Source organism: Gorilla gorilla, chromosome 17 (assembly GCF_029281585.2).
Source record: "Gorilla gorilla gorilla isolate KB3781 chromosome 17, NHGRI_mGorGor1-v2.1_pri, whole genome shotgun sequence".
In the NCBI taxonomy this organism is placed as follows: domain Eukaryota; kingdom Metazoa; phylum Chordata; class Mammalia; order Primates; family Hominidae; genus Gorilla; species Gorilla gorilla.
In genome coordinates this window covers 41,925,038-41,952,605 of record NC_073241.2, presented here as the reverse complement: position 1 = coordinate 41,952,605, position 27,568 = coordinate 41,925,038, and the positions used below count along the sequence as shown (strand labels likewise).

Genomic DNA, 27,568 nt, shown 5'->3' with positions numbered 1-27,568 from the left:
CCTGGCTTCTGACAGCACATTCACCACACCAACCTTCTTTGGTTTCCTGAACATACTAGATCCTTCCTACCTCCTGGCCTGAATACACACTATCTCCTGGACTTGGAATTTAGGAGTTCTGCCCTCTCCACTTTCCATCTTCATGGTTTGAGCTTCAACGTCCCTTTATTAGGGAATTGTTTGCTAGCTCTTCAGAGTAGGTCAGGACCCATGCCATTCACTCTCATAGCTCTCTGTCCTTTCCAACTTAGCACTTATCAAAATTGTATTTAGGTCATTATTTAAGCAATGACTGTTTAGTGTGTTTTCCATTGCCTTAAGTCCCATGAACTCAAGCACCATAAATCTAATTTGTTTAACACTACATATCCCCAACACTTAGCATGGTGTTTGGCATATAGCAGATACTCAAAAAGTCACTGAATAAATGAGAAGACCTTACTGAGGAGGGGACATCTGAGTTGAATACTGAAAAATTGGCAGAATTTGGACAGTTAGAGATGGTTAGGAATGATTAGGTAAGAGATTTCTAGAAGATGAAATAGCTCAGTATTCTGACAATATTAGACAAGCGTGTATTAAAACTGAAATTTAGGCTGGGCGTGGTGGCTCACGCCTGTAATCCCAGCACTTTGGGAAGCTGAGGCAGGTGGATCACCTGAGGTCAGTGGTTCGAGACCAGCCTGGTCAACATGGTGAAATCCCATCTCTACTTAAAATATAAAAATTAGCCAGGCGTGGAGGTGTGTGCCTGTAATCCCAGCTACTCAGGGGGCTGAGGCAGGAGAATCACTTGAACCCAGGAAGCAGAGGTTGCAATGAGCCAAGATCGCGCCATTGCACTTTAGCCTGAGCAAAAAGAACAAAACTCCGTCTCAAAAAAAAAAAAAAAAAAAAAAAAAAAAAAAAAACCTGAAATTTAAAAAGGCACTGTGGACCCATTCAAGGTATCTTGGATGATCCTGGACCACCACCCATTCATTAGCATGGGGAAGAATTCAATCCTTGTTGCTCACTTGCTGTGTATTAGGCAGGGCCCCACACATGGGACTGCAGCCTGTGCCTCTGTGCTGTGAATGGGGTCTTTTGGAGTTAGGCATGTGGCCTTGGGGAAAGGTACTCTTAGGGATGTTCAGATTATATGTGACACTGTCTCTGACCACAAGACATTGTAATCTAGTAGAATCAATAAAAGAAAAAAGATACTACCATGTATTTAAAGGCAAAACCCATCTCATTCTGTTAGGAAGTCAACTGTACATGTGTCTTACAGGTTTCTCCATCCTGAGGGGAGTAAGGGCAATTGAATCTGGAGAAGTAGCAGCCAAGTTAAGTTTTGGGGTGTGGATAAACTGAACTGTAGGAGATGATGGTAAAACTCTACTTCAGAGGCTCTGTTGATAGGAAATAGGAATTCAGTCCTGGTGGAGATTGACGTCCCTAAAGAGAACCTTCCAGAATAGCCTGAGCAGCCCATGGGTGGTAAATCACAGGGAATGAGCAGCACTCATCCTGAGGAGCTCAGAGAATTCAAGCACAAAATAGACAGGAATCTGACGAAGGGGTACAACAGATCTTCGAGACAGGCCTGCTTAGATTGCAAGGTTCTAATGCGGTCGGTTGCCTGCCCTTTGAAAACCTGCCCAGGGAAAGCCTGAGTGTCCAGGAAGGTGAACCTGACCTCCCTTCAGAGGAGCTGACGAAAGCCCAGTGTGTGTGGAGTAGCCGTGATTCAGTTCTAGGGTGCATCTTTCATTCTTGAAGTTCAAATGGCATTGCCAGTGCTTGTGGCACACTTCTGTGCAGTAGTGGCATGTAGGCACTGGCTCTCCTAAGATACACAAAAGCCATAACAATCTACACATGTCCAGTGCACCAGCTCACCTCTCCCAAACCCCCAACAGTGGAAAACATATACAGGGAGCCACTGGTGTTAAGCAGCAAAATGTGTCCTAGGAAATTGGTTCTTAAAGCAAATCACCATGAGGAAACATTCTGACTGCCAGTGAGTCTGTTCCTGGGGTTACTGTTATCTGCTTGGACATCATCTGTAAAAACAGCAAGAAGAAAAATGTGTGTGTCCATTACATAGCCCATGACAATAATAACTGACATCTATCCATCGCTTCCTATATACCAGGCTTTTTTATGATCTCTTTATGTGTATTATTTTGATGCTCACAGTAATCCCACAAGGTAGGCAGTCTTCATCTCCATTTTACAGCGAAGGAAGCACAGAAAGATTAAGTAACTGGCCCAAAACCACACGTGAAGGATTCTAACCCACCAACAGCGATTCTCACCCACATACTCGACCCCAGAACTTGCTCATCCCATAGTCTCCTGTGAGCAGAGCAGGAAGACACGACCTCCTCTCAGCTTTTCTCCTTCTCTGGCCCAGCTTGTCACCACATTCCAGATAAACTTATTGCACCCCAACTAATGGTAAGGCACTGACATGAAATAATGTGACTACCTGTCATGAAGTGGAAAGCCCCGTCAAGGAAGGAAAGTTAGAAAATTGACACCGATTTCCTTCTGCCTGTGCTGTTGACAACAAACAAAACATTTACTCGACAGGAGGTTAAACTCCAGAAACCAATATGAAATTTTGACTTTCACCCATTAGCATTTCAAGGAATGGGTCCAGGTCAATACTTGCTCCAGTGACTGAGGATAAAAGGGTCCATCATCTGCAGCTCCCCTGGCTTTTATCTCAAAAGCTGTGGGCTTCATTTCTCACCCACTAACCCAAAAGAAATGTTGAGTAAAGTTAGCATCAGAAAAAGGCAGTAGCAGTTTAGAAGCAGGGTTTCCCACTGCTCTAGCAACATTGGAAGTGAAGTTTTGCAAAATGTTCTTATCAGGCCCCCCTGTGCTTTCCTTTCAGGGCAGCTGGCTTTTATCTGTTCTGAATACTGAGTTTTAGCATACACTTTAATTGGAAGGAAGGGTCCCTCTGCTAAAAGGAACAGTTATTTAGGTAAATACTTTTTAAAGGACATATATTTTCAAAAAACAAAAATGCACTTTTTATTTCTTCAAAAGTTATTTTGGGGGTAAATCTGCTATGTTCCAGGCTCTAATCTAAAGGCCAGGGACACAGCAGTGATCAGTGCAGGAAAATTCTGCCCTTAGGGTGCTATTAGCACATCCTTTCTTTTTTTTTTTTAATTTTTAGTTTTTTATTTCAATAGGTTTTGGGGGAACAAGTGGTATGTTTGGCTACATGAATGGGTTCTTTAGTGGTGATTTCTGAGATTTTGGCGCACCCATCACCCAGGCAGTGTACACAGTACCCAATGTGTAGTCTTTCCTCCCTTACCCCCTTCTCCCCCTTTCCCCTGAGTCCTCAAAGTCCATTGTATCATTCTTATGCCTTTGTGCCCTCTTAGCTTAGCTCCCATTTATGAGTGACAACATACGAAGCACATCCCTTTTTAAAATATGGATTTGGGGCCAGGTGCTGTGGCTGACACCTATAATTCTAGCATTTGGGAGGTTGAGGCAGGAGAACTGCTTGAAGCCAGGAATTTGAAACCAGCGTGGGCAACATAGCCAGACCCCATTTCTGAAAAAAATTAAGGTAACAAATAAAATACAATATACGTTTTCAAGGAAATAATTGAGATACATCAATAGTATTTGCAGATAATTTTTTTTACTCTGGAAATACTTAAATATAGCTAATTAATACCATAAATATGAGCCCTCTATAGTACTTATGTGTCAATTTGTTTTCATTGAATCCTGGACACAGCCCACTTTGAGGCAGGTAGTGTCATCCCCTTCTCCAGATGAGGAGGCTGAGGCTTGGTGCCCTTATTTCCTGGCCTGTGGTCACATGATGGATGGTGACAGCTTTGCTCTTGCTGGCTGATGCCCGCAGATACAGATAGGACTTAGGGAACTCACCAGTGACTAAGGCTAGGATCACATCTGCACATCCCAGAAGCCTGCACTGTGAGTTTGTAATCATCATTTGTCAAGGTGGGTGTCACAGCCTTCAACATCTCAGGGTCTGTATGTGATTTAGTGAAGTTGCTCAAACTTCCAATCCAAGATCTATTTATGTTTGTGGTTCACAGGATTGTATGTAAAAGTGTCAAACCTTTGTCAATGCTTTAGGCCCGTCAATGATCAAAGAATAAGTTAATGAGATTTACTGTAAAATGTTAAAAATTACAAATCCTTCCCAATTTTAATAGCAAAATGGGAAGTAGAGGGTGTGTACTCTTTAATTCTTTATCTTTAAAGCAGAGTGTCTGTGGGTAATCTCTATGTAATATGCTTACATTCTGGGGCTCAGAGCCACCTACCAGATTGCTTTTGTTCATCGTTATTTTCTGTCGCTTTTCCTTTGCAGACGATCATTCCCGAGTGAGGCTGCAGACAATAGAAGGAGACACAAACTCAGACTATATCAATGGCAATTATATTGATGTATGTATTTTATTATTTTTTAATTGATATATAATTGTTGTACATATTTGGGTGCTATGTATGATATTTTGATACATGTATACAATGCATAATGATTAAATCAGAGTATAAAACTCAGTAAACCCAACCATTCTGACATGTACCAGATTGTGTGTCTGCTGTACGATTGTTGGACATACATTGGGCTCAATCTAAAAGCAAACACATGAATATTACCCTGCACACCACAGAACTTAACAGTGAAGACACGGTCGCTCCTTTTCTCAAGGTAGCCCATTCGTTTATGAATTTCTCTGTAACATTCTATGCCTTCTTTGCCATCTCATGCTTATGTGGACTAAGAAAATGTTATTTCCATTTTTTTGTTAACAACTCGTATTATTCGACACTTAAAAAATTTGTTTGCATATTAATGGGACAAAACTCTCTAATTCCTAATACGGTGATTTGCAATCCCTTGTCATCACTGCACTTTTAAGTTGTCTTCAAAGTAGTCTGCATCTGTTCACCAGAACTTCTAATGCAAGCAAGACATGTCATTAAATATGTAGGCTGTTTAATTATTGAAGACTGCCTCTTTGTTCATTCTGCATCATGTTAACTTAATGTTTTACATTAGAATAAATTCTTTAGGAGACAGCATGTTTTCAGTTGAAAGAATGAATGAAATCAAAAGTAGACTGAAAAATCAAGGGAAAGTTGCTGTTACCTCCAAGGCCCGAGTTTATATTAAACAGATTTCTGCTCCCTTGTGGTTCCAAAGGCATACTCTGTGCTTGGCCTTCACACTATTGCTTAGTCTATCAGTACTTCCATAGACAGGATTGATTCATATATATGGATTGTTTTGCTTCTTGATTGAATATTACTGAGATGCTACTAAAAGTAAATAGCATCACAATCTCTAAGAAAGTTATCTAAAAATAACTATGAGAATGTTATGTTTAGTGCTAATTAGACAGATTTGACATTTTCAGTTATAGATTTTTGGGTAGGGACTGGGGTATGATTATTTCAAGAATAGTTCATCTCTCATTCATCAAACGAAGACCCCTGCACTATTTGGATAACAACCAAAACCATACCCACTCCAGGTTCCATTTATTTTTTATTAAAGCAAGCTTTCTTCATAAGGTGCATTGCACTTACTCTTTTAATCAGCACATGTTTAGTGAGTACCTCATGGGAGTACTCAGATGTTCCAGACCAGTTATCTCCTCCTCACAGTCTCCCAACTCAGAAGCTGAGAAGCTGAAATATGACTGTCTTATCCAGTCCACTTACCTCCAGGCCAACTGTAGCACACCTTCCCTTGAGAGGCTCCAGGGGACACCGCTCACACTCCAGTCCCAGCTCCTGCAGTCTCTACTGGGTCCTTGAGTACAGGGACAGTGTCCTAGGCATCTTACTTCCCCTGCACCTGGCACATGCCTGAATATAGAGAGCCCTTAGTAAGTGTTTCATGAAACACCCACTGAAGGAGTCATTGTGATCAGATTAGGCGTCATAGAGGATGTAATTTGAATAAGCTTTAACCAGTGAGTAAGTGTAAATGCAGGAGAGAAGATATTCCAGCTCAAGGAAGTCACATACATGAGCAAGGCTATAAAGTAATGAAAAGACTGGATTACTGAGTTTGAATTGTATTTTAAGAGAGAAGAGCCAATACTGAGGGCCTCTTTATTCTCTTAGTCAATAGATCTTATTGAGTAATTATGCGTTATTTACCTTTCTAGGTGCTAGCAGAAAAACCGTGAACAGTTCAAACCAAAACCAAAAAAACCTCTGACCCAGTGGAGCTGCTGTTCTAATTAGGAGAAATGGGCAATAAATTAAAAAGTTAATTCTATATGGTCAATTAGAAAGTTGTATGTACTGCAGAGAAAACTAAAGCCGTAAAGGGGGACTCGGAGCGCCAGACCTGGAGGCCCTGATGGCAATTTTGAATCGAGTGGCTCTAGTCAGTCCCACTGAGAAGGCAGCAAGTGAGCAAGGAAGACAAGGGGTTGAGCTATATAGATACCTGGAAGAAGAGCATTCTGGGCTGAGAAACAGCCCAAGCAAAGGCCTTGTTGTGGAATCTGTGCCTGGCGATTTTGAAGAAAAGCAAGCAGGCAATCATTGGCATGGTGTATAGGGGCCTGCAGAGTTCCATGATATGGGGAGAGGTCATGGGCCAGGTCAGGTCCACAGTTGTAAGGACTTTGGCTTTTACTGTGAGTGAGATGGGCAGTCGTTAGAGGTATCTGAGTAAAGCCATGATCTGGCTGCTGGGAGGGAAGTGAACTGCACGTGGCCAGGAGAGGAAGCTGAGAAGCCTGCTATGTGGCTGTGGCAATCATCAGAGAGGTGGCAGTGGAGGTGAGAAATGGCGAGACCCTTGAGCTGCATTGAAGGTAGAGCCAGTAGGATTTGCTGGCAGATTGGCTGCGGGGTTCAGGAGGGAGAGAGGGGTCAAGGATGCTGAGGAGAAGATGATGTGTGGAACAGATTCAGGTAGGGGTTAGGGAGGAAATGAGGAGTTCAGTCTTAGGTGTGTGAAGCTTTAAATATATATTAGACCTCCCAGTGGAAGTGTTGAGCAGGCAGTGGGTATGCATCAAAATTTCCAGGAAAAGGTCTAGGCTGGAAACAAGAATATAGGATTCATCAGTGTACAGACGAGCTTGAAGGCCATGGGGCTGGAGGAGCTCACTCAGAGAGTGAGAGCAGATGGAGGAAAATGTCCAAGAACCAGGCCTTCCACATCAAGTTGAAAAGGGAGAACCAGCCAATGAAATTGAGAACAAGCGGCCAGGGAGGTAGGTAGGAAGAAAATCAGGAGAGTCACATCATGGAACCAGGGAAGAAAGCATTTTAAGGGGATTGATTATACTCATGCTGCCGATGGCCAAGTAGATAAGGACTGAGAAATGATGGTGATGTTCAGCAATACAGGCCACTGTGGACTCTCTGGGTGACTTCACCATCAGACGAGTCCCTCCTAACTACTGGGCACCTTGTTAGGCCCTCGGACGTATAGTATGGATAAGTCAGGCAAGGTTCTTGCCCTTGTGGGACTTACCAGCCAGTGAGAAATGAGTGATGGTCTAAAGAGTTCTATTTAATATTGGTCATGGTTCTATAATTTGAGACCTACAGCAAGTCAATTGTATAAAAGAATGTGTTTGCTTTTGTTGTTCATTGTTTTCCACTTGTTTTTAAGGGCAAAATGATCTAACATGTGCATTTAAGTTATCTGAGAAATCTGAGTTTTCTCTTCAAGTTTCTTTTTTCTGTTTTCCAACCAGTTTTGGGCATGGTATTTTGGGCAATCTTGGGGGACAGAAATAGAAAATATTAAGATCCATGGTGATATGTTAGCTGGCTGTAATTTTCTCTGAGTTGATTTTTTCTTTCCCAGATACTTATCCTACAATTTTTTTGTTTCCTTCTTTTTTTTTTTTTTTTTTTTGAGACAGGGTCTCACTTTGTCACCCAGGCTGAAGTACAGTGGTGCAATCTTGGCTCACTGCAGCCTGGAACTCCTGGGCTTATGCAATCCTCCTGCCTCAGTCCCCAAAGTAGGTGGGACTACAGGTGCATGCCACCACACCTGGCTAATTTTTGTATTTTTTGTAGAGATGGCTTTTTGCCATGTTGTGCAGGCTGGTCTCAAACTCCTAAGCTCAAGCAGTCTGCCTGCCTCAGCCTCCCCAAAGTGCTGGGATCACAGGCATCAACCACCGCACCTGGCCCTTTTTCTTTGGCCTCAATTTTTATCTGTCTTGTTTCTTATACGGTCATGATAAAAGGAAGGAATCTTTCAGAACTTCTGCCTCTTTAAATTCCTGGCCCTTGCTACAGTAGCATGTCATGGTATTAGCAGTGTTTAAGAATGGTTTTGAGGATCACTATTGATATAACTGTCTATAACAATATAACAGAATGTGTGTTAAACCCTTGGCATATTGCCAATGACATCCCAAACACAAATGAAATTCTGTTGCAAATTCTCAGCTTGTTTGCACTTTGTAAGAGTAATGCTTATGTTATTTCAGAGAATCCATAAGTTGTTAGTGTTTCTTGCTCATCCATCATCTCATAGCCAGTTATGATTAAGTTACCCACACCTTTGGTGCAAGCATCAGAACTGTTGTATTTGATGCACCTTCACTAATTAAGAGAAACTCAGTGGTGCTGGGTTGGCCATTTAACTTTCAGGTGATGCAGCTATTGGCGTTTGTGTGCACATTCCTTTCAGCAAAGTTAGCATGCGACTTATCTGCTGTTTATCGATTTTATGTTTATCAAATATTCTCTTTTATTTATTTATAGGGTTATCATCGACCCAATCATTACATTGCTACCCAAGGTAAGTTTATTTCTACTTTGTTGTCTTTCTTTGTTTCTTTTGCCCACTTTCTATCATTTTGTACCCACTTCACCCTCCTTCAGGAAGATATTGCACATTTATTGCGGTTCTAGCCATCGGCAGGTACACTCTTGCCTTCCCATCAGACATTCTGGTCATGTAAATCATTTAGTTAGAACTTCATGTTGAGATCATTAGGAGAAATGTGTCCGTCAATTCTTTATTGAATTCAATATGTCTACCTTAGGAGTAAGTTGGACATTTGCAAAAGTAGATATATAGATAGCCATTCCATCAATATACACCAGCTGCTCTCTACACAGGGAACTGTGCTGGTTGCTGCTGGAGAGCCAGGCTGAATCCAGCAAGCACCCCCTTCTCACAGTGGTTGTGTTTAGTGGGGAAGATATGCAGTCACCTGTATGTACTTTAGTAGGTACGGTGGCAGGTGACATCTGTGAGAGGAACAGATACAGATAAAACATTGGGGATATTTGGAGCAGGAAGGGGTTGCTTTCCGGTGGGATGACTCAAAAACTGTTTTGTGGCAGAGGTGAGATTGGGAAGAGCCCTTGTGAATGGAGAAACATCATGAGCAAAGATGTGGAAGCAGAAAGTTAGTTCTCCCAGGTGGAAAGCAGCTGGTGGGTCACCTTGGCTAAAGGAAACAGAAGAGCTAAAGGACATGTTGAGGAAGCTCATGGCAATGGTTTTTGGGTGATTTTCCCAGCGTATGAAGTGGGTCATCTGCAGAGGGTGGGGGTCATGAGGGAGCGAGGTTTTAGAGAATGAGGCATCCTAAAGGATGAGTCAGTGAGTCAATATGGGATGAACTGAAGAAGGAGTAAGAAGCAGAGAAGACCCAGCTAAGGCTGAACAGCACATGTTCTCCCTATTTTATTATTTTATCATTGTTTTCGGCAATAGGCTACATCCCAGGAACAGTAGCGGGGAAGTGAAAAGGATGTGATCTGCCAAAGGTTAGGCATGGGGGCAGGGTGTACACAGACAGTCAGTGACAAGGGAATCATCGATGCCAAGATAATTGGGGTTGGAAAGTCCAGGCTTGGAAGAAGGGCAATCAGAGGTGTCCACTGGACCGTGAGGAGAGGGAAGGAGTTAACGGATTGAGGCTGGGTCCCATTGATGAGTCATAGCTTAGGAAAAGAGGCAGTTGTAGCCAGAGAACAGAATTCCAACGCTTGGATCTGCCTGTGCAGTAGAACTTTCTGCAGTGGTGGGAATGCTCTCTATCTTCACTGTCCGATATCATAGCTACAAATCACATGTGGCTCCTGCATACTTGAAATACAGCTACTACAAATGAGGAACTGAATTTTAAATTTTAATATTGATAGAAATAGCTACATTTGGTTATTCCCTGTGGTAGCATTGGACAGCAAAGCTTTGGGGTGGAAAAGCTCCAGCTATGGCTGAAGTGGAGCCACTGTGGAAACTAATCCTGCCCCATGCCCACAGCCACCCCAAGAATCTGGGTGACACCACACAGAGTCCACAGTCTCACATCACCACTAGGGTACTCTGCACTCAGGTCTAGATGACCTGCTGGAGCTCCCACTGCCTTTCATCATCTATGACTTGAAGTTGGTAATGGCTCCTTCCAAGGTCACTTTGCTAGCTAGATGCAAAGTTGTCTGTAGAGTTTCCAGTATGAACCTGGCACAAAGCAGGCCCTACTACATAGAGGTTGCTGAGGTCTTCAGGAAGCAAGGCTCAGCTTGAGCTCTTACATATGGGATAGAACAAGGATGCATGTCAGAGTCTGGTCCTAGACATCTCCTAACCCTGCTGCTTCCAAACGGAATTCATCAATGCCGTTAGAGGAACCTGTTGTTAGGGGTTTGAAATTCATTCTGATGGCTTTCAGAATGTTCTAAATTAAGCATCACGACATCAGATTTAATACATTTTATGATAATTTGAAATTAACAGTTTTTGTAAATTCGTGTGAAAATTTGATTGTAAAATACCCAAAATACTCCCGAGCTTCATTTCTCTCCAATAACTTGATTAGCAAGCTATGTTTTCATAGATAACAAGAACATTAAGTTGCTCTTATTTGTATTTTCAATATTGAGGCCCTCTAGATTAAGGTGACTAAACAAACAGCTAAAGTAGAGACTGAAACTGTCAAGTCTAGACATGGCCCTTTACCAGGCTTCCTTCCCTTTGTCCATTCTCTCTGCCCCTCTCCCCCTGTAAGAGATTATTCTTTAAAGAGAAATGCCAATAGAGAAGTCACTTTCTGCAGAATTCATGTGAGTGATACTTAATAGCTCAGTAACCCTCTCTGGCAGCATTCTAGTGTTAATGAGCAAATGTATTTGTAAGCAGATAAGAAATAGCAAATGTCATCAGTTTGCAGTAGACAACCAGTCTGCCCTTAATGGAGAAGGGCATTGATTAATGCCCTGTTTACCAGGTCGTGGCAGCCTTTCCCTGGTACAAGGTGGGCTGCAGATTGGACTTCTCAAACTGGCAGTACTAACATCACTGCTGGTGGCGGTGCAGGGAGAGGAGGGAAAATGAATGAATATTTTTAATCTAACATGCAGTCAAGAATATACATATCATATTAAGAATAATACATTCAGACCATGATGTTCAGATGAGAAAGCTAGAATCTTCTATTATATACCAGAAGATAATGGACTAATAGCCTTAGATCACCAGTAATCAAGATCACTGATGATAATCTGCACTAATTGGCATGGACAGGTAGAATATGTTCGTAGATCACCTTTGTTGAAAAACAAACAAACAAAACATTAATACCTCCAAGAGGCCAACAAAATGGGCAATGAAGACCAACAGGCAGATGCAGTCTTTAAATGTCTTCTTGCTCTATTTGTCCTGTGTTTTGCACTAACATAATTCTTTAAAATATATTCACAGCAGGAACCTATGAAACTATACAAATGGTGCAATTTGCTGACAACCAGTTTTACTTCCAAGAGTTAGTAATGCACAGATGTTCATCAAGTTCCTTCAATACAGAGGACATATTATAAATTTATGTATTGGGCCTCCTCCTCCCATCCACCCTCAATTTTATTGATTTTTCTAGCTGTAACTGACTTTGACCTTTGACAATAATGGGTGACGTTTCTGCAAATTGAAAGCATCCCATTCAAGCCAGATCTGTTGCTTTTTTAGTATTAATATGTTCTTCCTATCTCCCCTTGGTTTAATTGTCTTCTGTCTGGCCACTAATATATGATGACCCAATATTAACTTCATCATGTCTGACTGACCAGACATTAGTGCAACAGTAACATTCAAGATTTATGATTTAGCAAACCAGGGGCTCAAAGGAGAGGAAGTCATGTCCGCTACTGCATGTCTGTATGTAGAGGCAGGGCAGAGTGGAGATTTCAAAAGCAGGCTCAAGTGATGGGCAGAAGAGCATGCAAGTGGGTAGGATTGCCCAGAAGTGATCGTATTTCACAATCAAAATGCAACCTTGGAGACTATGTGGCCTGCAAGCTGGATGAAGCCACACACATAAGAACCGACTGGATAGAACACCTGCTGGCCTCATGGTGGCAGCCGTGGGGGCCGTGGATAAGTGTTCTTTTGATTTTTGTTTGTTTAGAGACATGATTTCACTCTGTCACCTAGACTGGAGTGCAGTAGTGGGATCATAGCTTACTGAAGCATCGAACTCCTGGGCTCACGTAATTCTCCCACCTCAGCCTCCAAAGCATCTAGGACCACAGTTGCACACCATGCCTGACTAATATATTTTATTTTATTTTTTGTAGATTTAGGATCTCCCTAAATCTGTGTTGTCCAGGCTGGTCTCAGACTCCTGGGCTCATAGGAGCCTCCCACCGTGGCCTCCCAAAGCACTGGGATTACAGGCATGAGTCATTGCACTCGGCTTTGTTTAGTTTTAATTTTAAAACTTACCTCAAGAGTCAGATAACTCAGGGAAAGACCATGCAAGGCTGTTACTGAAGAAAGTGCTGTGAGTCTGTTCTAGACATGGCTTGCACAGTCCTGAGCATCCTTCCTCACTTCTAAGTGAGCATTTTCCAGAGTCATTTGTGCACTGGGATCCCCCAAGAAAGAGGCTCAGGCCTGGTGTGGTCTTTCCTGTGTACTGCATGCTCACCCCCCAAAACCATATGGTTAATCCAGATCCAGCCCCTGCTTTCTAAGTTATGATGCTTCTCATGACAACACAATAAAAAGCAAATGTTCGATGATACAGTCATGTCTGAAAATACATGTTAATTATTATTGTCTTCAGTGTTGTAACCTGAGTTATAGATTGTTGAGATGCACACGTTACTTTTTTGAGTTTAGGTGCCTCAATGCCCACTTCATCATTTCTTTCTTTCTGAACTGTGCTAATTTGACAGGGTTGACTACCTGATTGGGGTTCCGAACTTAGCCTTCATCTTGCCATATATAGTTTCTTTTTGTCTCCATCAGCGTTAGCTCTGTACAGCACCCTGTAGAGTCCAGGACTAGAGAGAGGATCTCCAAACAGAAGCCCCCATGCCCACGTGAGAACAGGGAGACCCTTGTGCCCCCAACCGTGTTTTCCATAGGACCGCACAGCACAGCCTTGTGCACTCTGGCCCAAATGTCCCTCACCTTTGGAAGACACAGAACTTCCTTCAAAACTAATGAAATATCAAGATCATTTCCCCAGAAAGAAAATTTCATTTAGGGTGGTTCATGGACTACCCCCACCCCCCAATTTTATTCATGAATTATGTAATTCTGTGGACCTCAGGTTATGAACTTTACTTTGGTCAGAAACATTAAAAGCTATTTGGGGATAAGACAGAAACCATAGACTTAATTAATCTACTTTTTAAAATTATACTTTAAGTTCTGAGGTACATGTGCAGAACATGCAGTTCTACTTTTTAAAAAACCATACTTAGGGGTTAACAAAATGTCATAGATTGTTTATAACTGTGAAACACATTCCTGAAAGCATCAAAATTTTTACTAACTTTAACAAACTATTACTAAAATGTTTACTAGCCTAACCCTGTAGTAAAATACCCTAGAGTATTGTTATAATCATTAGTATTTTGAACCATGGTCAGTTTGGGTTTTACGGTTCATCTCAGGCTGGGTTTTCTGCCTATATGTTATTTTGCATTCGTGCTGAAAAGTTTATGCCTTTGCTCACCTTTCAACAATTTTAGCAATTATAATATATTAGAAAATGCTCTCTCTGAATGACAGAGACTAGAGTAGCAGGTCCCATAGCGGATGTTTATTTTGTAAAAGCAGGATGTAGTAGAAATAACACATGTACCACAGCCAGAAGGCTGGGATCCAAATTCTTGTGCTGTCACAGCAAAGGTATTTGAACTTCCTCAACTTATTTCAGGTAGAGTCCTGGTGTTTGGTAAATAGTAATAATAGTCAGGACCTTACCATGTGCCAGGCAGCATTCCCAGCACTCACACATACAGAGCTCATTTCATCTTTAGCACAAATATGGGAAATATATGGGATTGTCACCAATTTATAAATGAGAGGAAGGGAGACAAAGATACTTGAAATAACATGCTCCAAGTCACAGACCTAAAAGTGCAAAGGCCAGATTCAAGTGTAGCAACTGAACTCCAGCATCAAGGCTCCTCCCCACCTCACTATACTGCCTCCTATAGGTGACCTTGGGGATTACTTTAACTCATGTATGTATCAATGCTTAGAGCAATTCCTGGAATGGAGCAAATGCCATGTATGTGTGACCTGTTACTGTTTTTGAGAAACAGCACAGAATAGCTTAATCATTAGGAACACAGACTCTGGAACTACATTGTCTGAACTCAACCCCCAACCCTGGTTCCTCCATTGGTAACTTGTGTGACCTTGGACAAGTTACTTAACATCTCTGTGCTCATCATAAATGAAGATGAAAATAGTCTACCTTGTAGGGAGCTATTTATTTATTTTTTAACTTTTAGGTTCAGGGGTACATGTGCAGGTTTGTTATATAGGTAAACTGCATGTCATGAGGGTTTGGTGTACAGATTATTTTGTCACCCAGATAATAAGCATAATACCCGATAGGTAGTTTTTTAATCCTCTCCTTCCTCCCACCCTCTACCCTCAGGTAGGCCTCAGTGTCTGTTGCTGCCTCCTTTGTGCCCATGTGTTCTCAGTGTTTAACTCTCACTAATAAGTGAGAACATACAGTGTTTGATTTTTCTGTTCCTGCGATTGGTCACTTAGGATAATGGCCTCCAGCTTTATCCATGTTGCTGCAAAGGACATAATCTCATTCTTTTTTATGGCTGCATAGTATTCCATGGTATATTTGTACTACATTTTCTTTATCCAGTCTACTGTTCATGGGCATTTTGGTTGATTCCATGTCTTTGCCAGTGTGAATACTGCTGTGATGAACACATGTATGTATGTATCTGAATCACGCATGAATCATATAGAATGATTTATTTTTCTTTGGGTATACAGCCAATAATGGGATTGCTGAGTCAAGTGGTACTTCTGTTGTAAGTTCTTTGAGAAATTTCCCACACTGCTTTCCACAATGGCTGAACTAATTTACATTCTCACCAGCACTCTATAAGCATTCCATCTTCTCCACAACCTCTCCAGCATCTGTTATTTTTTCTTTTTAATAATAGCCATTCTAATTGGTGTGAGATGGTATCTCATTGTGGTTTTAATATGCATTTATCTAACAATTGGTGATGTTGAGCATTTTTTCATATACTTGCTGGCCGCATGGTACCTTTTCAAGTGTATCTGTTCCTGTTTTTTGCCAAATTTTTAATGGGGTTATTTGGCTTTTGCTTGTTAATTTGTTTAAGTTCCTTATAGACTCTGGATATTAGACCTTTGTTGGATGCATAGTTTGAAAATATTTTCCCCCATTTTGTAGGTTTGTCTGTTTATTCTCTGGATAGTTTTTCTTGTTGTGCAGAAGCTCTTTAATTAGGTCTGATTTGTCAATTTTTGTATTTGTTGCAATTGCTTTTGACATCTGAGGAGGTGTAAGATTTCTACAACAAGAACTACAAAACACTGCCTAAAGAAATCAGGGATGATACAAACAGTGAAAAAATATTCCATGCTCATGGATAGGAAGAAGCAATATTGTTTAAATGGCCCTACTGCTCAAAGCAATTTACAGATTCAATGCTATTCCTATCAAACTACCAATGACATTCTTCACAGAATTAGAAAAAACTATTTTAAAATTCATACAGTACCATAGAAGAGCCCAAATAGCCAAGGCAATCCTAAGCAAAAAGAACAAAGCTGGAGGCATCACTTTATGTGACTTGAAACTATACTACATGGCTACAGTAACCAAAACAGCATTGTACTGGTACAAAAGCACACACGTAGACCAACAGAACAGAATAGAGAGCCCAGAAATAGTGCCACACACCTACAACCATCTGACCTTTGACAAAATTGACAAAAACAAGCAATGGGGAAAGGACTCCCCATTATTAATATTATTGAATGGGCCGGGCGCGGTGGCTCACGCCTGTAATCCCAGCACTTTGGGAGGCCGAGGCGGGTGGATCACGAGGTCAGGAGATCGAGACCATCCTGGCTAACACGGTGAAACCCCGTCTCTACTAAAAATACTAAAAATTAGCCGGGCGTGGTGGCGGGCGCCTGTAGTCCCAGCTACTCGGGAGGCTGAGGCAGGAGAATGGCGTGAACCCAGGAGGCGGAGCTTGCAGTGAGCCGAGATCGCGCCACTGCACTCCAGCCTGGGCGACAGAGCGAGACTCCGTCTCAAAAAAAAAAAAAAAAAAAAAAAAAAAAAAAATTATTGAATAATAAATGGTGCTGGGATAACTGGCTAGCCATATGCAGAAGATTGAAACTGGACCCGTTCCTTATACCATATACAAAAATCAACTCAAGATGAATTAAAGAATTAAATGTGAAACCTCAAACTATAAAAATCCTGGAATATAACCTAAGAAATAGCATTTTGGACATAGGCCCCAGAAAAGGGGCCTTTTCTTTTTAATACCTAGTAAGTTGCCCATTTACAAAATAATGTCCTTTTTTGCTGACCTTGAAAATATACTCAGACAAAGCAGAGTAGGTCTTACTAATTGCATATGTTCACATTTCAAAATGTAAGTAGTCTTATGTAAACCCCTAAATAGCTAGTGACATGAACTTTTCATTTCTCACATGTGAACAAACTTAAACTGTGCATAGTTAAGAAGCCTTGGAACAATTCATAGAGATTGTGATCTGTGGAGAACTGGCCATCCAGATAGGCCCCACCACATGCCATTGACCTTATCACCGCCATCACTGTCTTCCTTTTATGCTCAGAGGATCCAGATGCCCAGTGTCATCTTTGAGGATGCCAGGTCACATTGGCAAAGACCACAGAAACTGATATGGAGAACCAGATGCCAGATAGTCATTTACAATGAAAACTGTAACCACCCATCAGACAGAACTGCCAAGGTCAGGTAGGGGCATTCTGTGTGAAGAGGAAGATGCCTTGGCAGAAGATCACTTCATCATGACCAGGGCATCTGAAGAAGGGGTCGCAGAGTTTATTCATGATTCAATAAGTATGCACCACCTGTCTTGTAGTGAGTTGGCATAAGACATAAGCTCAGTAAGAACACAAGAATGAATGAGTGAATGAGTAAATGAATGGATTGGGACTTACCGTGTGCCACGCACCACTCAGACAGTAGAATATCTCAGCCAGGTAGAGAGGATGGCTCATGTTGGCCCGGCAAAGCCAAAATCCTGGGGCAGATTTTGGTGGCATTATCTCCAACATCTCTGACTATTTCTGTTTCAAGTTAAGGGCTGGTCAGCTTCTATTCTTAGAAACACTTTCTTTACGTATGTCAGTAAATCAAATCCTGTATTTAGAGACAGTCCATCTTGTTAAACTAACTTTGCCTGGCTCTACCCTGAGCCTGTTTGTGTAACCCCTGTCCCCATACATATAATCAGTTTTGTCTGTAGTTATAATTTGTCCATAATTTGAAAAAGAGAAGCCTAAAAAGTTCCCTCCAGACACTTTCAGCTAGGAACAAACTTTTATGTGAAAATAATAAAAATGTGGGGAGTGAAGGTTTATAGTGGAAATATTTACAGAGCCTCAAACACTGCACAACAGTTGAAACTTTGTTGTAGTGACTTCATTCTTTTTGCTGTCAATTTGTTTTTCTTCTATCTTTATTCCACATACTTCTGGTATAGGTTTAATAAGGATTTTTCAAAAAGATAAATATGGTTTATATTTTCCCAGCTCAAAATTCCCCTTCAGGCCTCTGAAGCAATAAATAATAGTGCTTTGAATGCTGCACTCACTTTCCTGGGCAAGCCATTCCGGTAGTGGAGGGTTCTCAGAGCGTCAGTGTAACTTCTGCACACTCTGTAAAGCAGCTTTTTTCTCTTGCATTCTGGCCTCCAGATGGAGATGAACACTTGAAATTATTTCTCAGTAGAATTGAAAGAACTTTTTTTTAAATCAAAAGCTCAGCCTTCAGTAAACAACTTTTGTTTTTATTCTTCCAAGAACCAGTGCAGCTTGCACTTCAAGTGCAAATTCTGTGTTAGCTAGCACTCTGCTTCCTGGCAAAGTTGTTCCTGCATTGTCAGTGAGTTGTAGGTTATGTTTTGGATTCATTTGTTATGTCCTATTTGAGACTAATTTAAAAGTATTACCTAGTGAAGTGGAGTATTCTCTGGTTTCCAAATTTAAATAGGGACGCTTTGAGAAAATGTGATTTATATACAGGGAAACAGTGACTCCATAAAAGTCACTGTCATAAGTATTCCAGCTACCCAGGGCCAAGTTTATACAGACCCTGCCTGCATTTTACCAACCATCTGTGGTTTTACAAGAGAGAATGAACAATTGCAATTAGCAGCTTATCCAGAAACTTCCTTTTAAACAGTAATTTCTCTTCACTAGATTAATTTCAAAAGATAGTTGCCAATTAGCCCAGTGGTCACTTTCATAGACATTTCTCATCCCTGTGCTCTAAATAAACTTGCTCATTAGCAATGAGAACATTTAAAGAAAGAGTTAAAATTAAAAGATGAAGTAAAAAATAGAGCATGTTAGGTAACATCCACCTATGTTGTTATAGATGCCATAAGGAAAATGTGGCCCTCTAATAAGAGAACCAAAATTAATACAGAATAATTTGAAAATAAATGATGTCCTGTTGTTAAGCAAGCACTCAGATTTAAGGTGTCTTAAAACAAATGCTTTTTAAACCTTCAAGAGTATTTAGAGGGGTTCCTCATTTGAAGTAGAAAATTTGTAGAATCTTTTAGAGGTGATAGAAACTTTAAGAAGCTCACAGTCCAGTTTCCTTGTTTTGTTATTATAACAGTTGGCACTTAAAGCAGAACTATATTTAAGTGACCTTCATCCACATAAGTTCAAGTGAGTCATATATGCAAAAGTATTTGCAAACTGCATGGACTAACGTTCATATTTTATTAGAGTGTGTGCAAAGTTCAACCTAGGAGAAACCTCATATGTTAAGACAGACCTGTTCCCCCATAGGGCATTTTATTCAACAGGAAGAAAAACTGTGAGGTTACTTCTTTCTCTCAGGTTCAGCCCTTTAAAAGGAGAGAGCTGAAACTAATACCCATGTACTTTCCAAAGTGCTGGCTTCCCCGTGCCTCTGGCAACATGAGTCCTTGCAAAGCAAAGCTACTCCTTTACAGCCTGGTTCATTCAAAATTGAACAAAGGTTTCTGTGCACCTGTCACTTGCCAGGATCAGCACACGATCCGGAATATACCAGTGACTTCAGAATTACCCAGTGTGGAAGTATAAATAAATGATACCCAACTCTTACTAATTTGTGATTTTAATGCACCCACAGATTTGGGGACTTCATTTTGATTTTTAATTATTTAGATTTTTTTCAAGAGACATGGTCTCACTCTGTCACCCAGGCAGGAGTGTAGTAGCATGATCATAGCTCGCTGTAGCCTCCAACTCCTCGGCTCAAGGGATCCTCCTGCCTCAGCCTCCTGAGTAGCTAGAACTACAGGGATAAGCAACCACACCTGGCTAATTTTTTATTTTATTTTTTATAGAGACAGGGTTTTGCTATGTTGCTCAGGCTGGTCTCAAACTCCTGGCCTCAAGCAATCCTCCTACCTCAGCCTCCCAAATTGCTGGGATTACAGGCATGAGGCACTGCACCCAACCTAGGAACTTCTTTAAGCCATTTCTCTTCTCCACCCCTACCCCATTTTACAGAAGAAAAAATAAGACCGAGTGCAGCCCTAGAACCACTTTTCCAGAAATCTGGGCCCCAGGTTTCTTTTTCACCCATGGGCAGTTTAGGACCAGTTTTTCAAGGCAGCAAACAGTTTAGGAAGTTTCTAGCTATAACCAGTGACTTTTTTTCTTGCCTTCTCACTCAAAAGGAAGCTGCTGGAAATTTCCTCATGCAACACCCTTCACTGCCATGGAAAATTTGAGACTGTCTGCACTGAGCTATGTCTAGGGAGCCAATTTATCTGTATTTCATTCATTTATTAGATTTATTCTCTTTTTTCTTAAATAAAAGAGGATTCCACTTGTGTACTGAGAAGAGCTTAATTAAGGAAGATAGAGACTAATGAAAGCTTTTATTTCTCTGGCAGTTGCCCCTGAAGCATATGAATATAGGCTGTTCCCTTCACTTTACTTCCTTGACAGAAGGCAGCCAGATCCTTTGGGTCACCAAACCCCTCCATTCTGAAGGCTGCCATTCGTTGTTTTTTTTTTTTTTGTCCTTGATTGCCGTCTCTCTGTTCCCCTCTTTACAGCATGCACAAGTACCCAAGCTCAGTTTCTGAGCGTTCTCTTTGGAGACCGACACTGATGAATGCTCTGTACCTCCGCCAGCAGGATGCTTCTGTGCTGTGGACATCTGTCATGTTCCTTCCTTCCGAGGCCACAGCACTTTCTCCTGCGCCTCTTTTCAGCTCCCCATGCATGCCGCCATTCGGTCTGTCCCAGGGATCAGGGACTGAAGGTCCCTCTGGAAGCAGTGTCTCTATCTCTGCATTGTATAGCATATTGTTGCCACACACTACCTACCCCCATTTTATTCTTTTCTATATTAGAGATCCTCTTTGGTGCCCTAATCCATATCCCATCACTCAAATCTGATGGGTCTGCCTTTCTCGACCTGCTTTCTGTGTCAAGAATAATAGAAACCTTTGCATTCCTTTTCACAGTGGTACCACTGCAACCTGAAATAGTTTACGTAACTGCTAGGGAGGTCCGATTCTAGAAGAGGACTGAATATCGCCCAAAAAGAATGAAATGCAAATGATGGTTTCTTTCAGTAGATGGAGTTTCCAGAAATGCTTTGGAACATTTCAATTCTAAGAGCAAGTCATGCTAGGCTACAAACCACCCCATTGTTGGTTTTACCCATAGATATCTCTTTGCTTTATGCAACATAGTCACAATCAGATCTCTTCAACTTGGTCTTAAAATTTCTTCCATATACAACCATGTTTTATGTCAGTAAGTAGGCCAGGACTGTCCGCTCCCCACTAAAAGAAGATAGGCAGAATGGTTAATGAAAGCCTGCACTCTAGAGTTGCACAGCCTAGGCTCAGATAGCAGCTCTGCAAGTAACCTCTCAATAGATATTAGCTACTTATTGTTATTATCATTTTGTATGTTCCAAAAGACATATCTCTCAATAGCAGAGAAGCAGTTCAGGTTTTAACCCTAGTATAATGTATACTCATATAGTTTTCATGAAAGCTGATACATCCTACACCTGTTAATGCTTCCTTCCAGAAGGATGTATCAAAGAGAGCCACTTAAGTGTGCACCAACATCCTGTACTCCCTCCAGAGTACAAAGAGTGCCATCATTGTTCACTGTTAAACTGTAGACAAACATAGGTTGGAAAGACAACAGCTGCATCCTAAGCTGGAAAAGCATATTTTCCTTCTGTTTTTGAAGTCTTGCTGAAATTGAGCAGCCTTGATAGCAGTGTCAGCTCCAGTCTTGGTGTTCTGAAGGCTTCCTTGGTGCACACTTAAAGTCAGATGACATGTGAGTGAAAACAGCTTAATTCCAAAGACCAGACAAGTTCCTTACTAACAGGCTTCATTGAAAGCAGTTCCTGGGATAAGAATTACACAGGGGTGTTTTAGAGAGGAGCTTTAACATGGTAAGTTCCTTATATTTCTTAGGAAGGAAATGGCTATTGATTAAATTTATCTTTATTATAAAGACATACTAAATAATATCTACTATGTAATTATTTGTCCTTTTTGTTTTTAAACATTTCATAATCATTTTAATTGAATAAATGATTAAAAGAAAAGATTATTAACCAGAAAAGAGAAAAGAGATGATGGTTGAAGGGTTGTATAGCATATTATAGACAGAGGTTTCCCAGGCTATTTTAGTGTTTATTTAAAACCTGTCCGTTAATGTTTGGTTTATGCCAATTTTCTCTTAATGAAATTTGACGTAACCTTTTGGTGTCCAATCAGGATTTCATATGTTTTAGAAATACACCCAGAAACAAACATTCCATGAAACTAATTATGTAGAGAAAGCCACAAATAGTCACATGGTTTATATTGTCACACTTTCTTACTTCAGTCTGAAATGAGAATTTAGGGGAATGGAATGAGTGAAATGTAAGCATCAATATGTGGGTTGTGTGCTCTGGAGAAAAGGCTAATCGTAGATACAGCAGGAAGTGTATGCCTGATTTTAGGTATAAGAAGAGTACACACCTGCAAGGCAATTTAGAAGAAATTGGGCAAACAGCAAGTACCCGCCAACCAGAGAGGGCCAGGTGAGGGGAAAAGACTCTTGTCACAGGAAACCCTACTCCAGTTGAGAAGAAGAGATGTGTCATTGTGTGGCATCACTGTAATTTATTAACAAAACACTCTTTAACATTTATTATTTAAGTCATCACTTTCAACACTACTTCTAAAAAGGTATATTTTATTATAGCTTTTGTCTTCTTTTACTGTCACCAAATTGAAATTCCAGTGGACCAGTGAACACTTCTAACCCTGTAATTCTAGGCATAAAGAGTTTTTCATGTGAGAGTTGTCCTTAGAAAATGCGATTTTAACAGGCCAGTTATATTTTTGATTTTAGGTTAAAGTATTGCTGAGTTTTCCCCATCATAGAACAATTCTCAGTGTGTTTGCTTGTAATTCATTAGTTGATTTCTATTGTTTCCTTTAAATGGTAATTTTCTTGGGATATTCTTAGCAGTTCGGGATAATGAGCACATCATGTCCCTTGCACCCACCCATCTCAACTTTGCTTTTCCTTTTCTGCAGCTGAAACAAAAAATTATTCATGAAAATTGCATGATTTTAACATAAGTAGCCTCAGGGGAGAACAAATGCAACTATCAAATAAGTGATGTTAAGGATTATTAATGCTGAAGCCAAGTATATTCTGTGTCACTGTTACCACTTCTGTGACACATGGGGCAGATTCAGTTTGTAAAGCATGGTGGCATATTTTACCGTTTACATCTCACTACTGTAAAAATGAAAAGCTACTCAATGTAAAATTATAGACTTAAGTGTTATGGAAGCATCATATTGAAAAATCACATAAAGCTTTATAATAAAAACTTAGAAAACCACTGAAGGGACAACTAGTTCTCTAAATGTTGAGTAACTGACTTCATAACCCTTATTACAGATTATCACCAACGGCAACAGGAGCAATCATGGATCAAAAATTTAGGACCACTTTTATTCCTGTAGCAAGAGCTTTACAATGAATGCCTCTCAGGCTCATCGTCTTCTGTGGTTAAGTCCCACCTTAAGCCATCTTCATTGCTGATGGAGGGAACTGGCTGCCAGTGCCCGAAGGAGGGAGCCCAGGTTTCCTGCAGCTGCTTTGCCTTAACATCCCTCCCCTTTCCCTTCGCACTTCTGCCATTCAGTGTGTACCCCCACCCACCACACACTCCCTCCTTCAGGTCCCAGAACCACGCTAGAAACAAACATTCTGGTGATGCGCTCAAACGGGCCCTGGTCTCGGACAGTTCAATTCATTCTGCAGTCAGAATAGTGTTGCTGGGCTGACCTGAACTGGAATTCCAGCTTTGCCACATACTGGCCGTGCAGCTGTAACAAAGGCACTTCATCTCCTAAGCCTGTTTCTTGGGCTGGAGTAGGTGCCTCACACAGCTGTGTTGGGGAATGAATGAGATCGTGCATATAAAGAGCAGCATCCAGCACCTGCCTGGCAGGGGGCCATCTAGTTGTACCTATTTATTTGTCCAACACCCTTGTCCTGGGTTCCCCTTATTCTAGCCTAGAAGCCTTGGTTCTCTTATTGCTGACAGAGCTTTAAGGATGGCAAGAGTCCCCCTTGGTTTTAACACTGTCTTCCTAGTACAGCCCCAGTCCTCCCTGGTCTGAATCAAGAGGTCAGCCTATCCACCAATCCCCTGGTTCCTGAGCCCACCTGAGCCTCATTGCCACACTGGGGAGCCTTGGAGCCCACGCTGGCCCTGCCAGCCACACGAGGCCAGCTTAGGGCCTGCCCCCTGCCCTATAGGCTCTGACCTTCCTGCCCCCAGGCTCTCCCTGTGCTGAGCCATCACCTGCAGCCACATTGCTGCTGTCTGTTGGATTCCCGACCCATCACCACCTGGACATTTCTGCTGCAGATCTCCACCAGCCATTTGGATGCCCAGGGAGCTGTTCTTGCCATAATAATTGTAAAATTATAAAATATGTTTAAACTTTGCCTCTCATTAATCAATACGGACCATCTTTTTGTTCACTGTTCTTTACTGTTCACATTCAACATATTCCTGTTTCTTAGGAGTTGTTTTGTTCAATGGAAAGAGTAGACCCTTCTGCTCTGGACACTGGCATCTGTCCGGAACATGCAGGAGAGCTCAGTGGGAGCCTTTGTACTTGGCTTTGGATAGCTGGGCTCAGTTTACCATTTCTCTCAGCCCACCATACCTTGCTCCTCCTGTTCCCACTTCATCCTCAGCTGCTGATGGCTGGTCACACCTAAGGCTGAGCCCACACCTGATCAAACCTCCTTGCAGTACAGGTGCCCCCCGTAGAGTCCATTCCAACAACCAAACACTTCTTCCTCTGTTTTCTTTCTCTGATTTTTCCCAAGCTTTGATTCTAAAACCGGAACTTTCCTTAGTCATGTTTTTTAGTATCTGTCATGGTTGTCTTCCACTCCTAAAATCTGAACTTGCAAATCTTATCAGAATTTTACATTTCCTACAAGAGGGCCCCATGGGAGTCTCCTTCCCTCCCAAGTGGCAACAAGTGGCTCCTGCTGGAGGACCTGCTATCCCCACCTTCCCTCCCCTCTCCCGTCCTTCAGAGTCACACCCTGTCCTTTGAGACCTATGGCAGGTACCTGACTTCAACAATGCTAGTCCTGCTACTGTGTTGCCAGTCAGACCTAAGCTCTTCCTGACTTTGACTGCCACAGGCATCCTCATACATCAGTTACCGACCCTGGCCTTCAGACTTTTCTTCTTGTGTATCCCCAAAAGAAGTTTGAAGAAATTATGCACCTGCTCTAAACATTTGAGTTTGATATCGAAAACTTTCATCACATGTTTATGTAAGTGTATTTGTTAATAAGAGATAGACAGTATGAAATATTTTCTAAGATAAAATGAGGATTGGTGTAATTAAGATAAATATTTTATGGTATGTGGTGTTTTTTAACTACCTTACAGATTCAAGCATACCAAACCTGAAAGAAAACTCATGAAACTTTCACTTAACGGGTTTCATCCAAGAAGATTTGGCTCTCCTCGAAAGCATTCTGGTTCCATTTAAAAGAGTAAATATGGCCAGGCATGGCAGCTCACGCCTGTAATCCCAGCAATTTAGGAAGCTGAGGCGGGCAGATCATTTCAGGTCAGGAGTTGGAGACCAGCCTGGCCAACACAGCAAAACCCCATCTCTACTATAAACACAAAAGCTAGCTGGGCGTGGTAGCACACGCCTGTAGTCCCAGCTACTCTGGAGGTTGAGCCAGGAGAATCACTTGAACCCAGAAGACAGAGGTTACAGTGACCCATGATCGCGCCACCGCACTCCAGCCTGGGTGACAGAGAGAGACTCTGTCTCATAAAAAATAAATAAATAAATAAATAGTAATAAATATTACCAACCTTTACTGCTTCAAGGGTTCTGAGTTCAGAACATCTTAACATAAGCCAAAATGCTAAGTTTTACTCCTCACAGAATTGTTTCAGACAGGGAAGTGAGTTTCTGGAGCCAGTATTCCAGCCCAAACCTGTAGGTTTTTACACCCGGGCAGTGCCCCATGGTCATATTTGAGATAGGTGGTTTTTCAAGTGTATGAAAGACTATTGTGAGGCTGGACACAGTGGCTCATCCCTGTAATCCCAGCACTTTGAGACGATGAGGCAGGCAGATTGCTTGAATCTAGGAGTTACAAACCAGCCCGGGCAACATAGTGAGACCCTGTCTCTACCAAAAGTACAAAAATGAGCTGGGCATAGTGCCTGTGGTCCAAGCTACTCAGGAGGCTGAGGTGGGAGGATCGTTTGAATCTAGGAGGTCAAGGCTACAGTGAGCCATGATCATACCACTGCACTCCAGCCTGGGTGACAGAGCTAGACTCTGTCTCAAAAAAAAAGAAAGAAAGAGAGACAGACAGAGACAGAGAGAGAGACAGAGAAAAGAAGAGAAGAGGAGGAGGAGGGGGAGGGAGAGGAGGAGGAGGAGGAAGAGGAGGAGGAGGAAAAAGAAGGAGAAGAAGAAGGAGGAGGAGGAGAGAAGGAAGAAGAGAGGGGAAGGGAAGGGGAAGGGAAAGGGAAAGGTAGGGTCACACCTGTAATTTCAGCACTTTGGGAGGCTGAGGCAGGCAGATCATGAGGTCAGGAGATCGAGACGTTGGTGAAACCCCATCTCTGCTAAAAATAAAAAAATTATACAAAAATTAGCTGGGCGTGGTGGTGCGTGCCTGTAGTCTCAGCTACTTGGAAGGCTGAGCCAGGAGAATTGCTTGAACCCAGGAGATGGAGGTTGCAGTGAGCCAAGATCACGCCACTGCACTCCAGCCTGGCAACAGAGCAATCGTCAAAAAAATGTATGTAATAATACATTTTAAAAAGAAAGAAAAGAAAAGAGAAAAGAAGTGGAAAGAAAAGAAAGACTATTGCATATGGAGGCTGGAGACTCCTGCCTAGGGAATAACTTTTGGCAGAGTCCTTATAGGTATTAAGTATCTGGAAATTAATACTTGAAAAACTACTCATATATGCCTTAGATCGTCTTTATGTATCTCCAAGGGTATGCACAGCTCAGTTTGAAGAGGTTTTTTTAAATTTTTTGAGACAGGTTCCCAGTATGTTGCACAGACTGGTCTCAAACTCCTGGGCTCAAGCAATCCTCCCATCTCTGCCTCTGAGTAGCTGGAATTACATCAGTTGAGGTTTAAGTGTCTCAGGATGTTTGCCTTACTGTACTTTACATGAGAGTGTGGGCTGTTCTTATCTTATCTCTACCTTAGAAAATTTCAAGCTTCTGGATGGTGGAGACCATGTACGTATTACTCACCTTTACATCTCTACCATACCTCACAGAATGCCTGGCATTTAACACTAGGCTGAGTGCTTAACTGCTGCACGCAGGGGTGGCCACTCATACCCACTGGGGCCGGGACAGTGGTATAAATGAACAAAGCAAGCTAGGCATGAGGCCACGTTAGGAAAATGTGCATGGAAAACACACTGGCAGCACAACTCA

At 41.7% G+C, this 27,568-nt stretch overlaps 1 protein-coding gene across 17 annotated transcripts in view; it reads left to right on the top strand.

The window, feature by feature from the left end:
• PTPRM (protein tyrosine phosphatase receptor type M) overlaps positions 1 to 27,568 on the top strand; it is an 826,718-nt gene that overhangs the window by 729,916 nt on the left and 69,234 nt on the right. For all 17 annotated transcript variants that reach the window (XM_031003686.3, XM_031003684.3, XM_063699394.1 and 14 more), the window contains 2 exons: positions 4,367 to 4,443; positions 8,761 to 8,797. In XM_031003686.3, the coding sequence (XP_030859546.1) occupies positions 4,367 to 4,443; positions 8,761 to 8,797 (114 nt within the window). The remainder of the gene's footprint in view (positions 1 to 4,366; positions 4,444 to 8,760; positions 8,798 to 27,568) is intronic.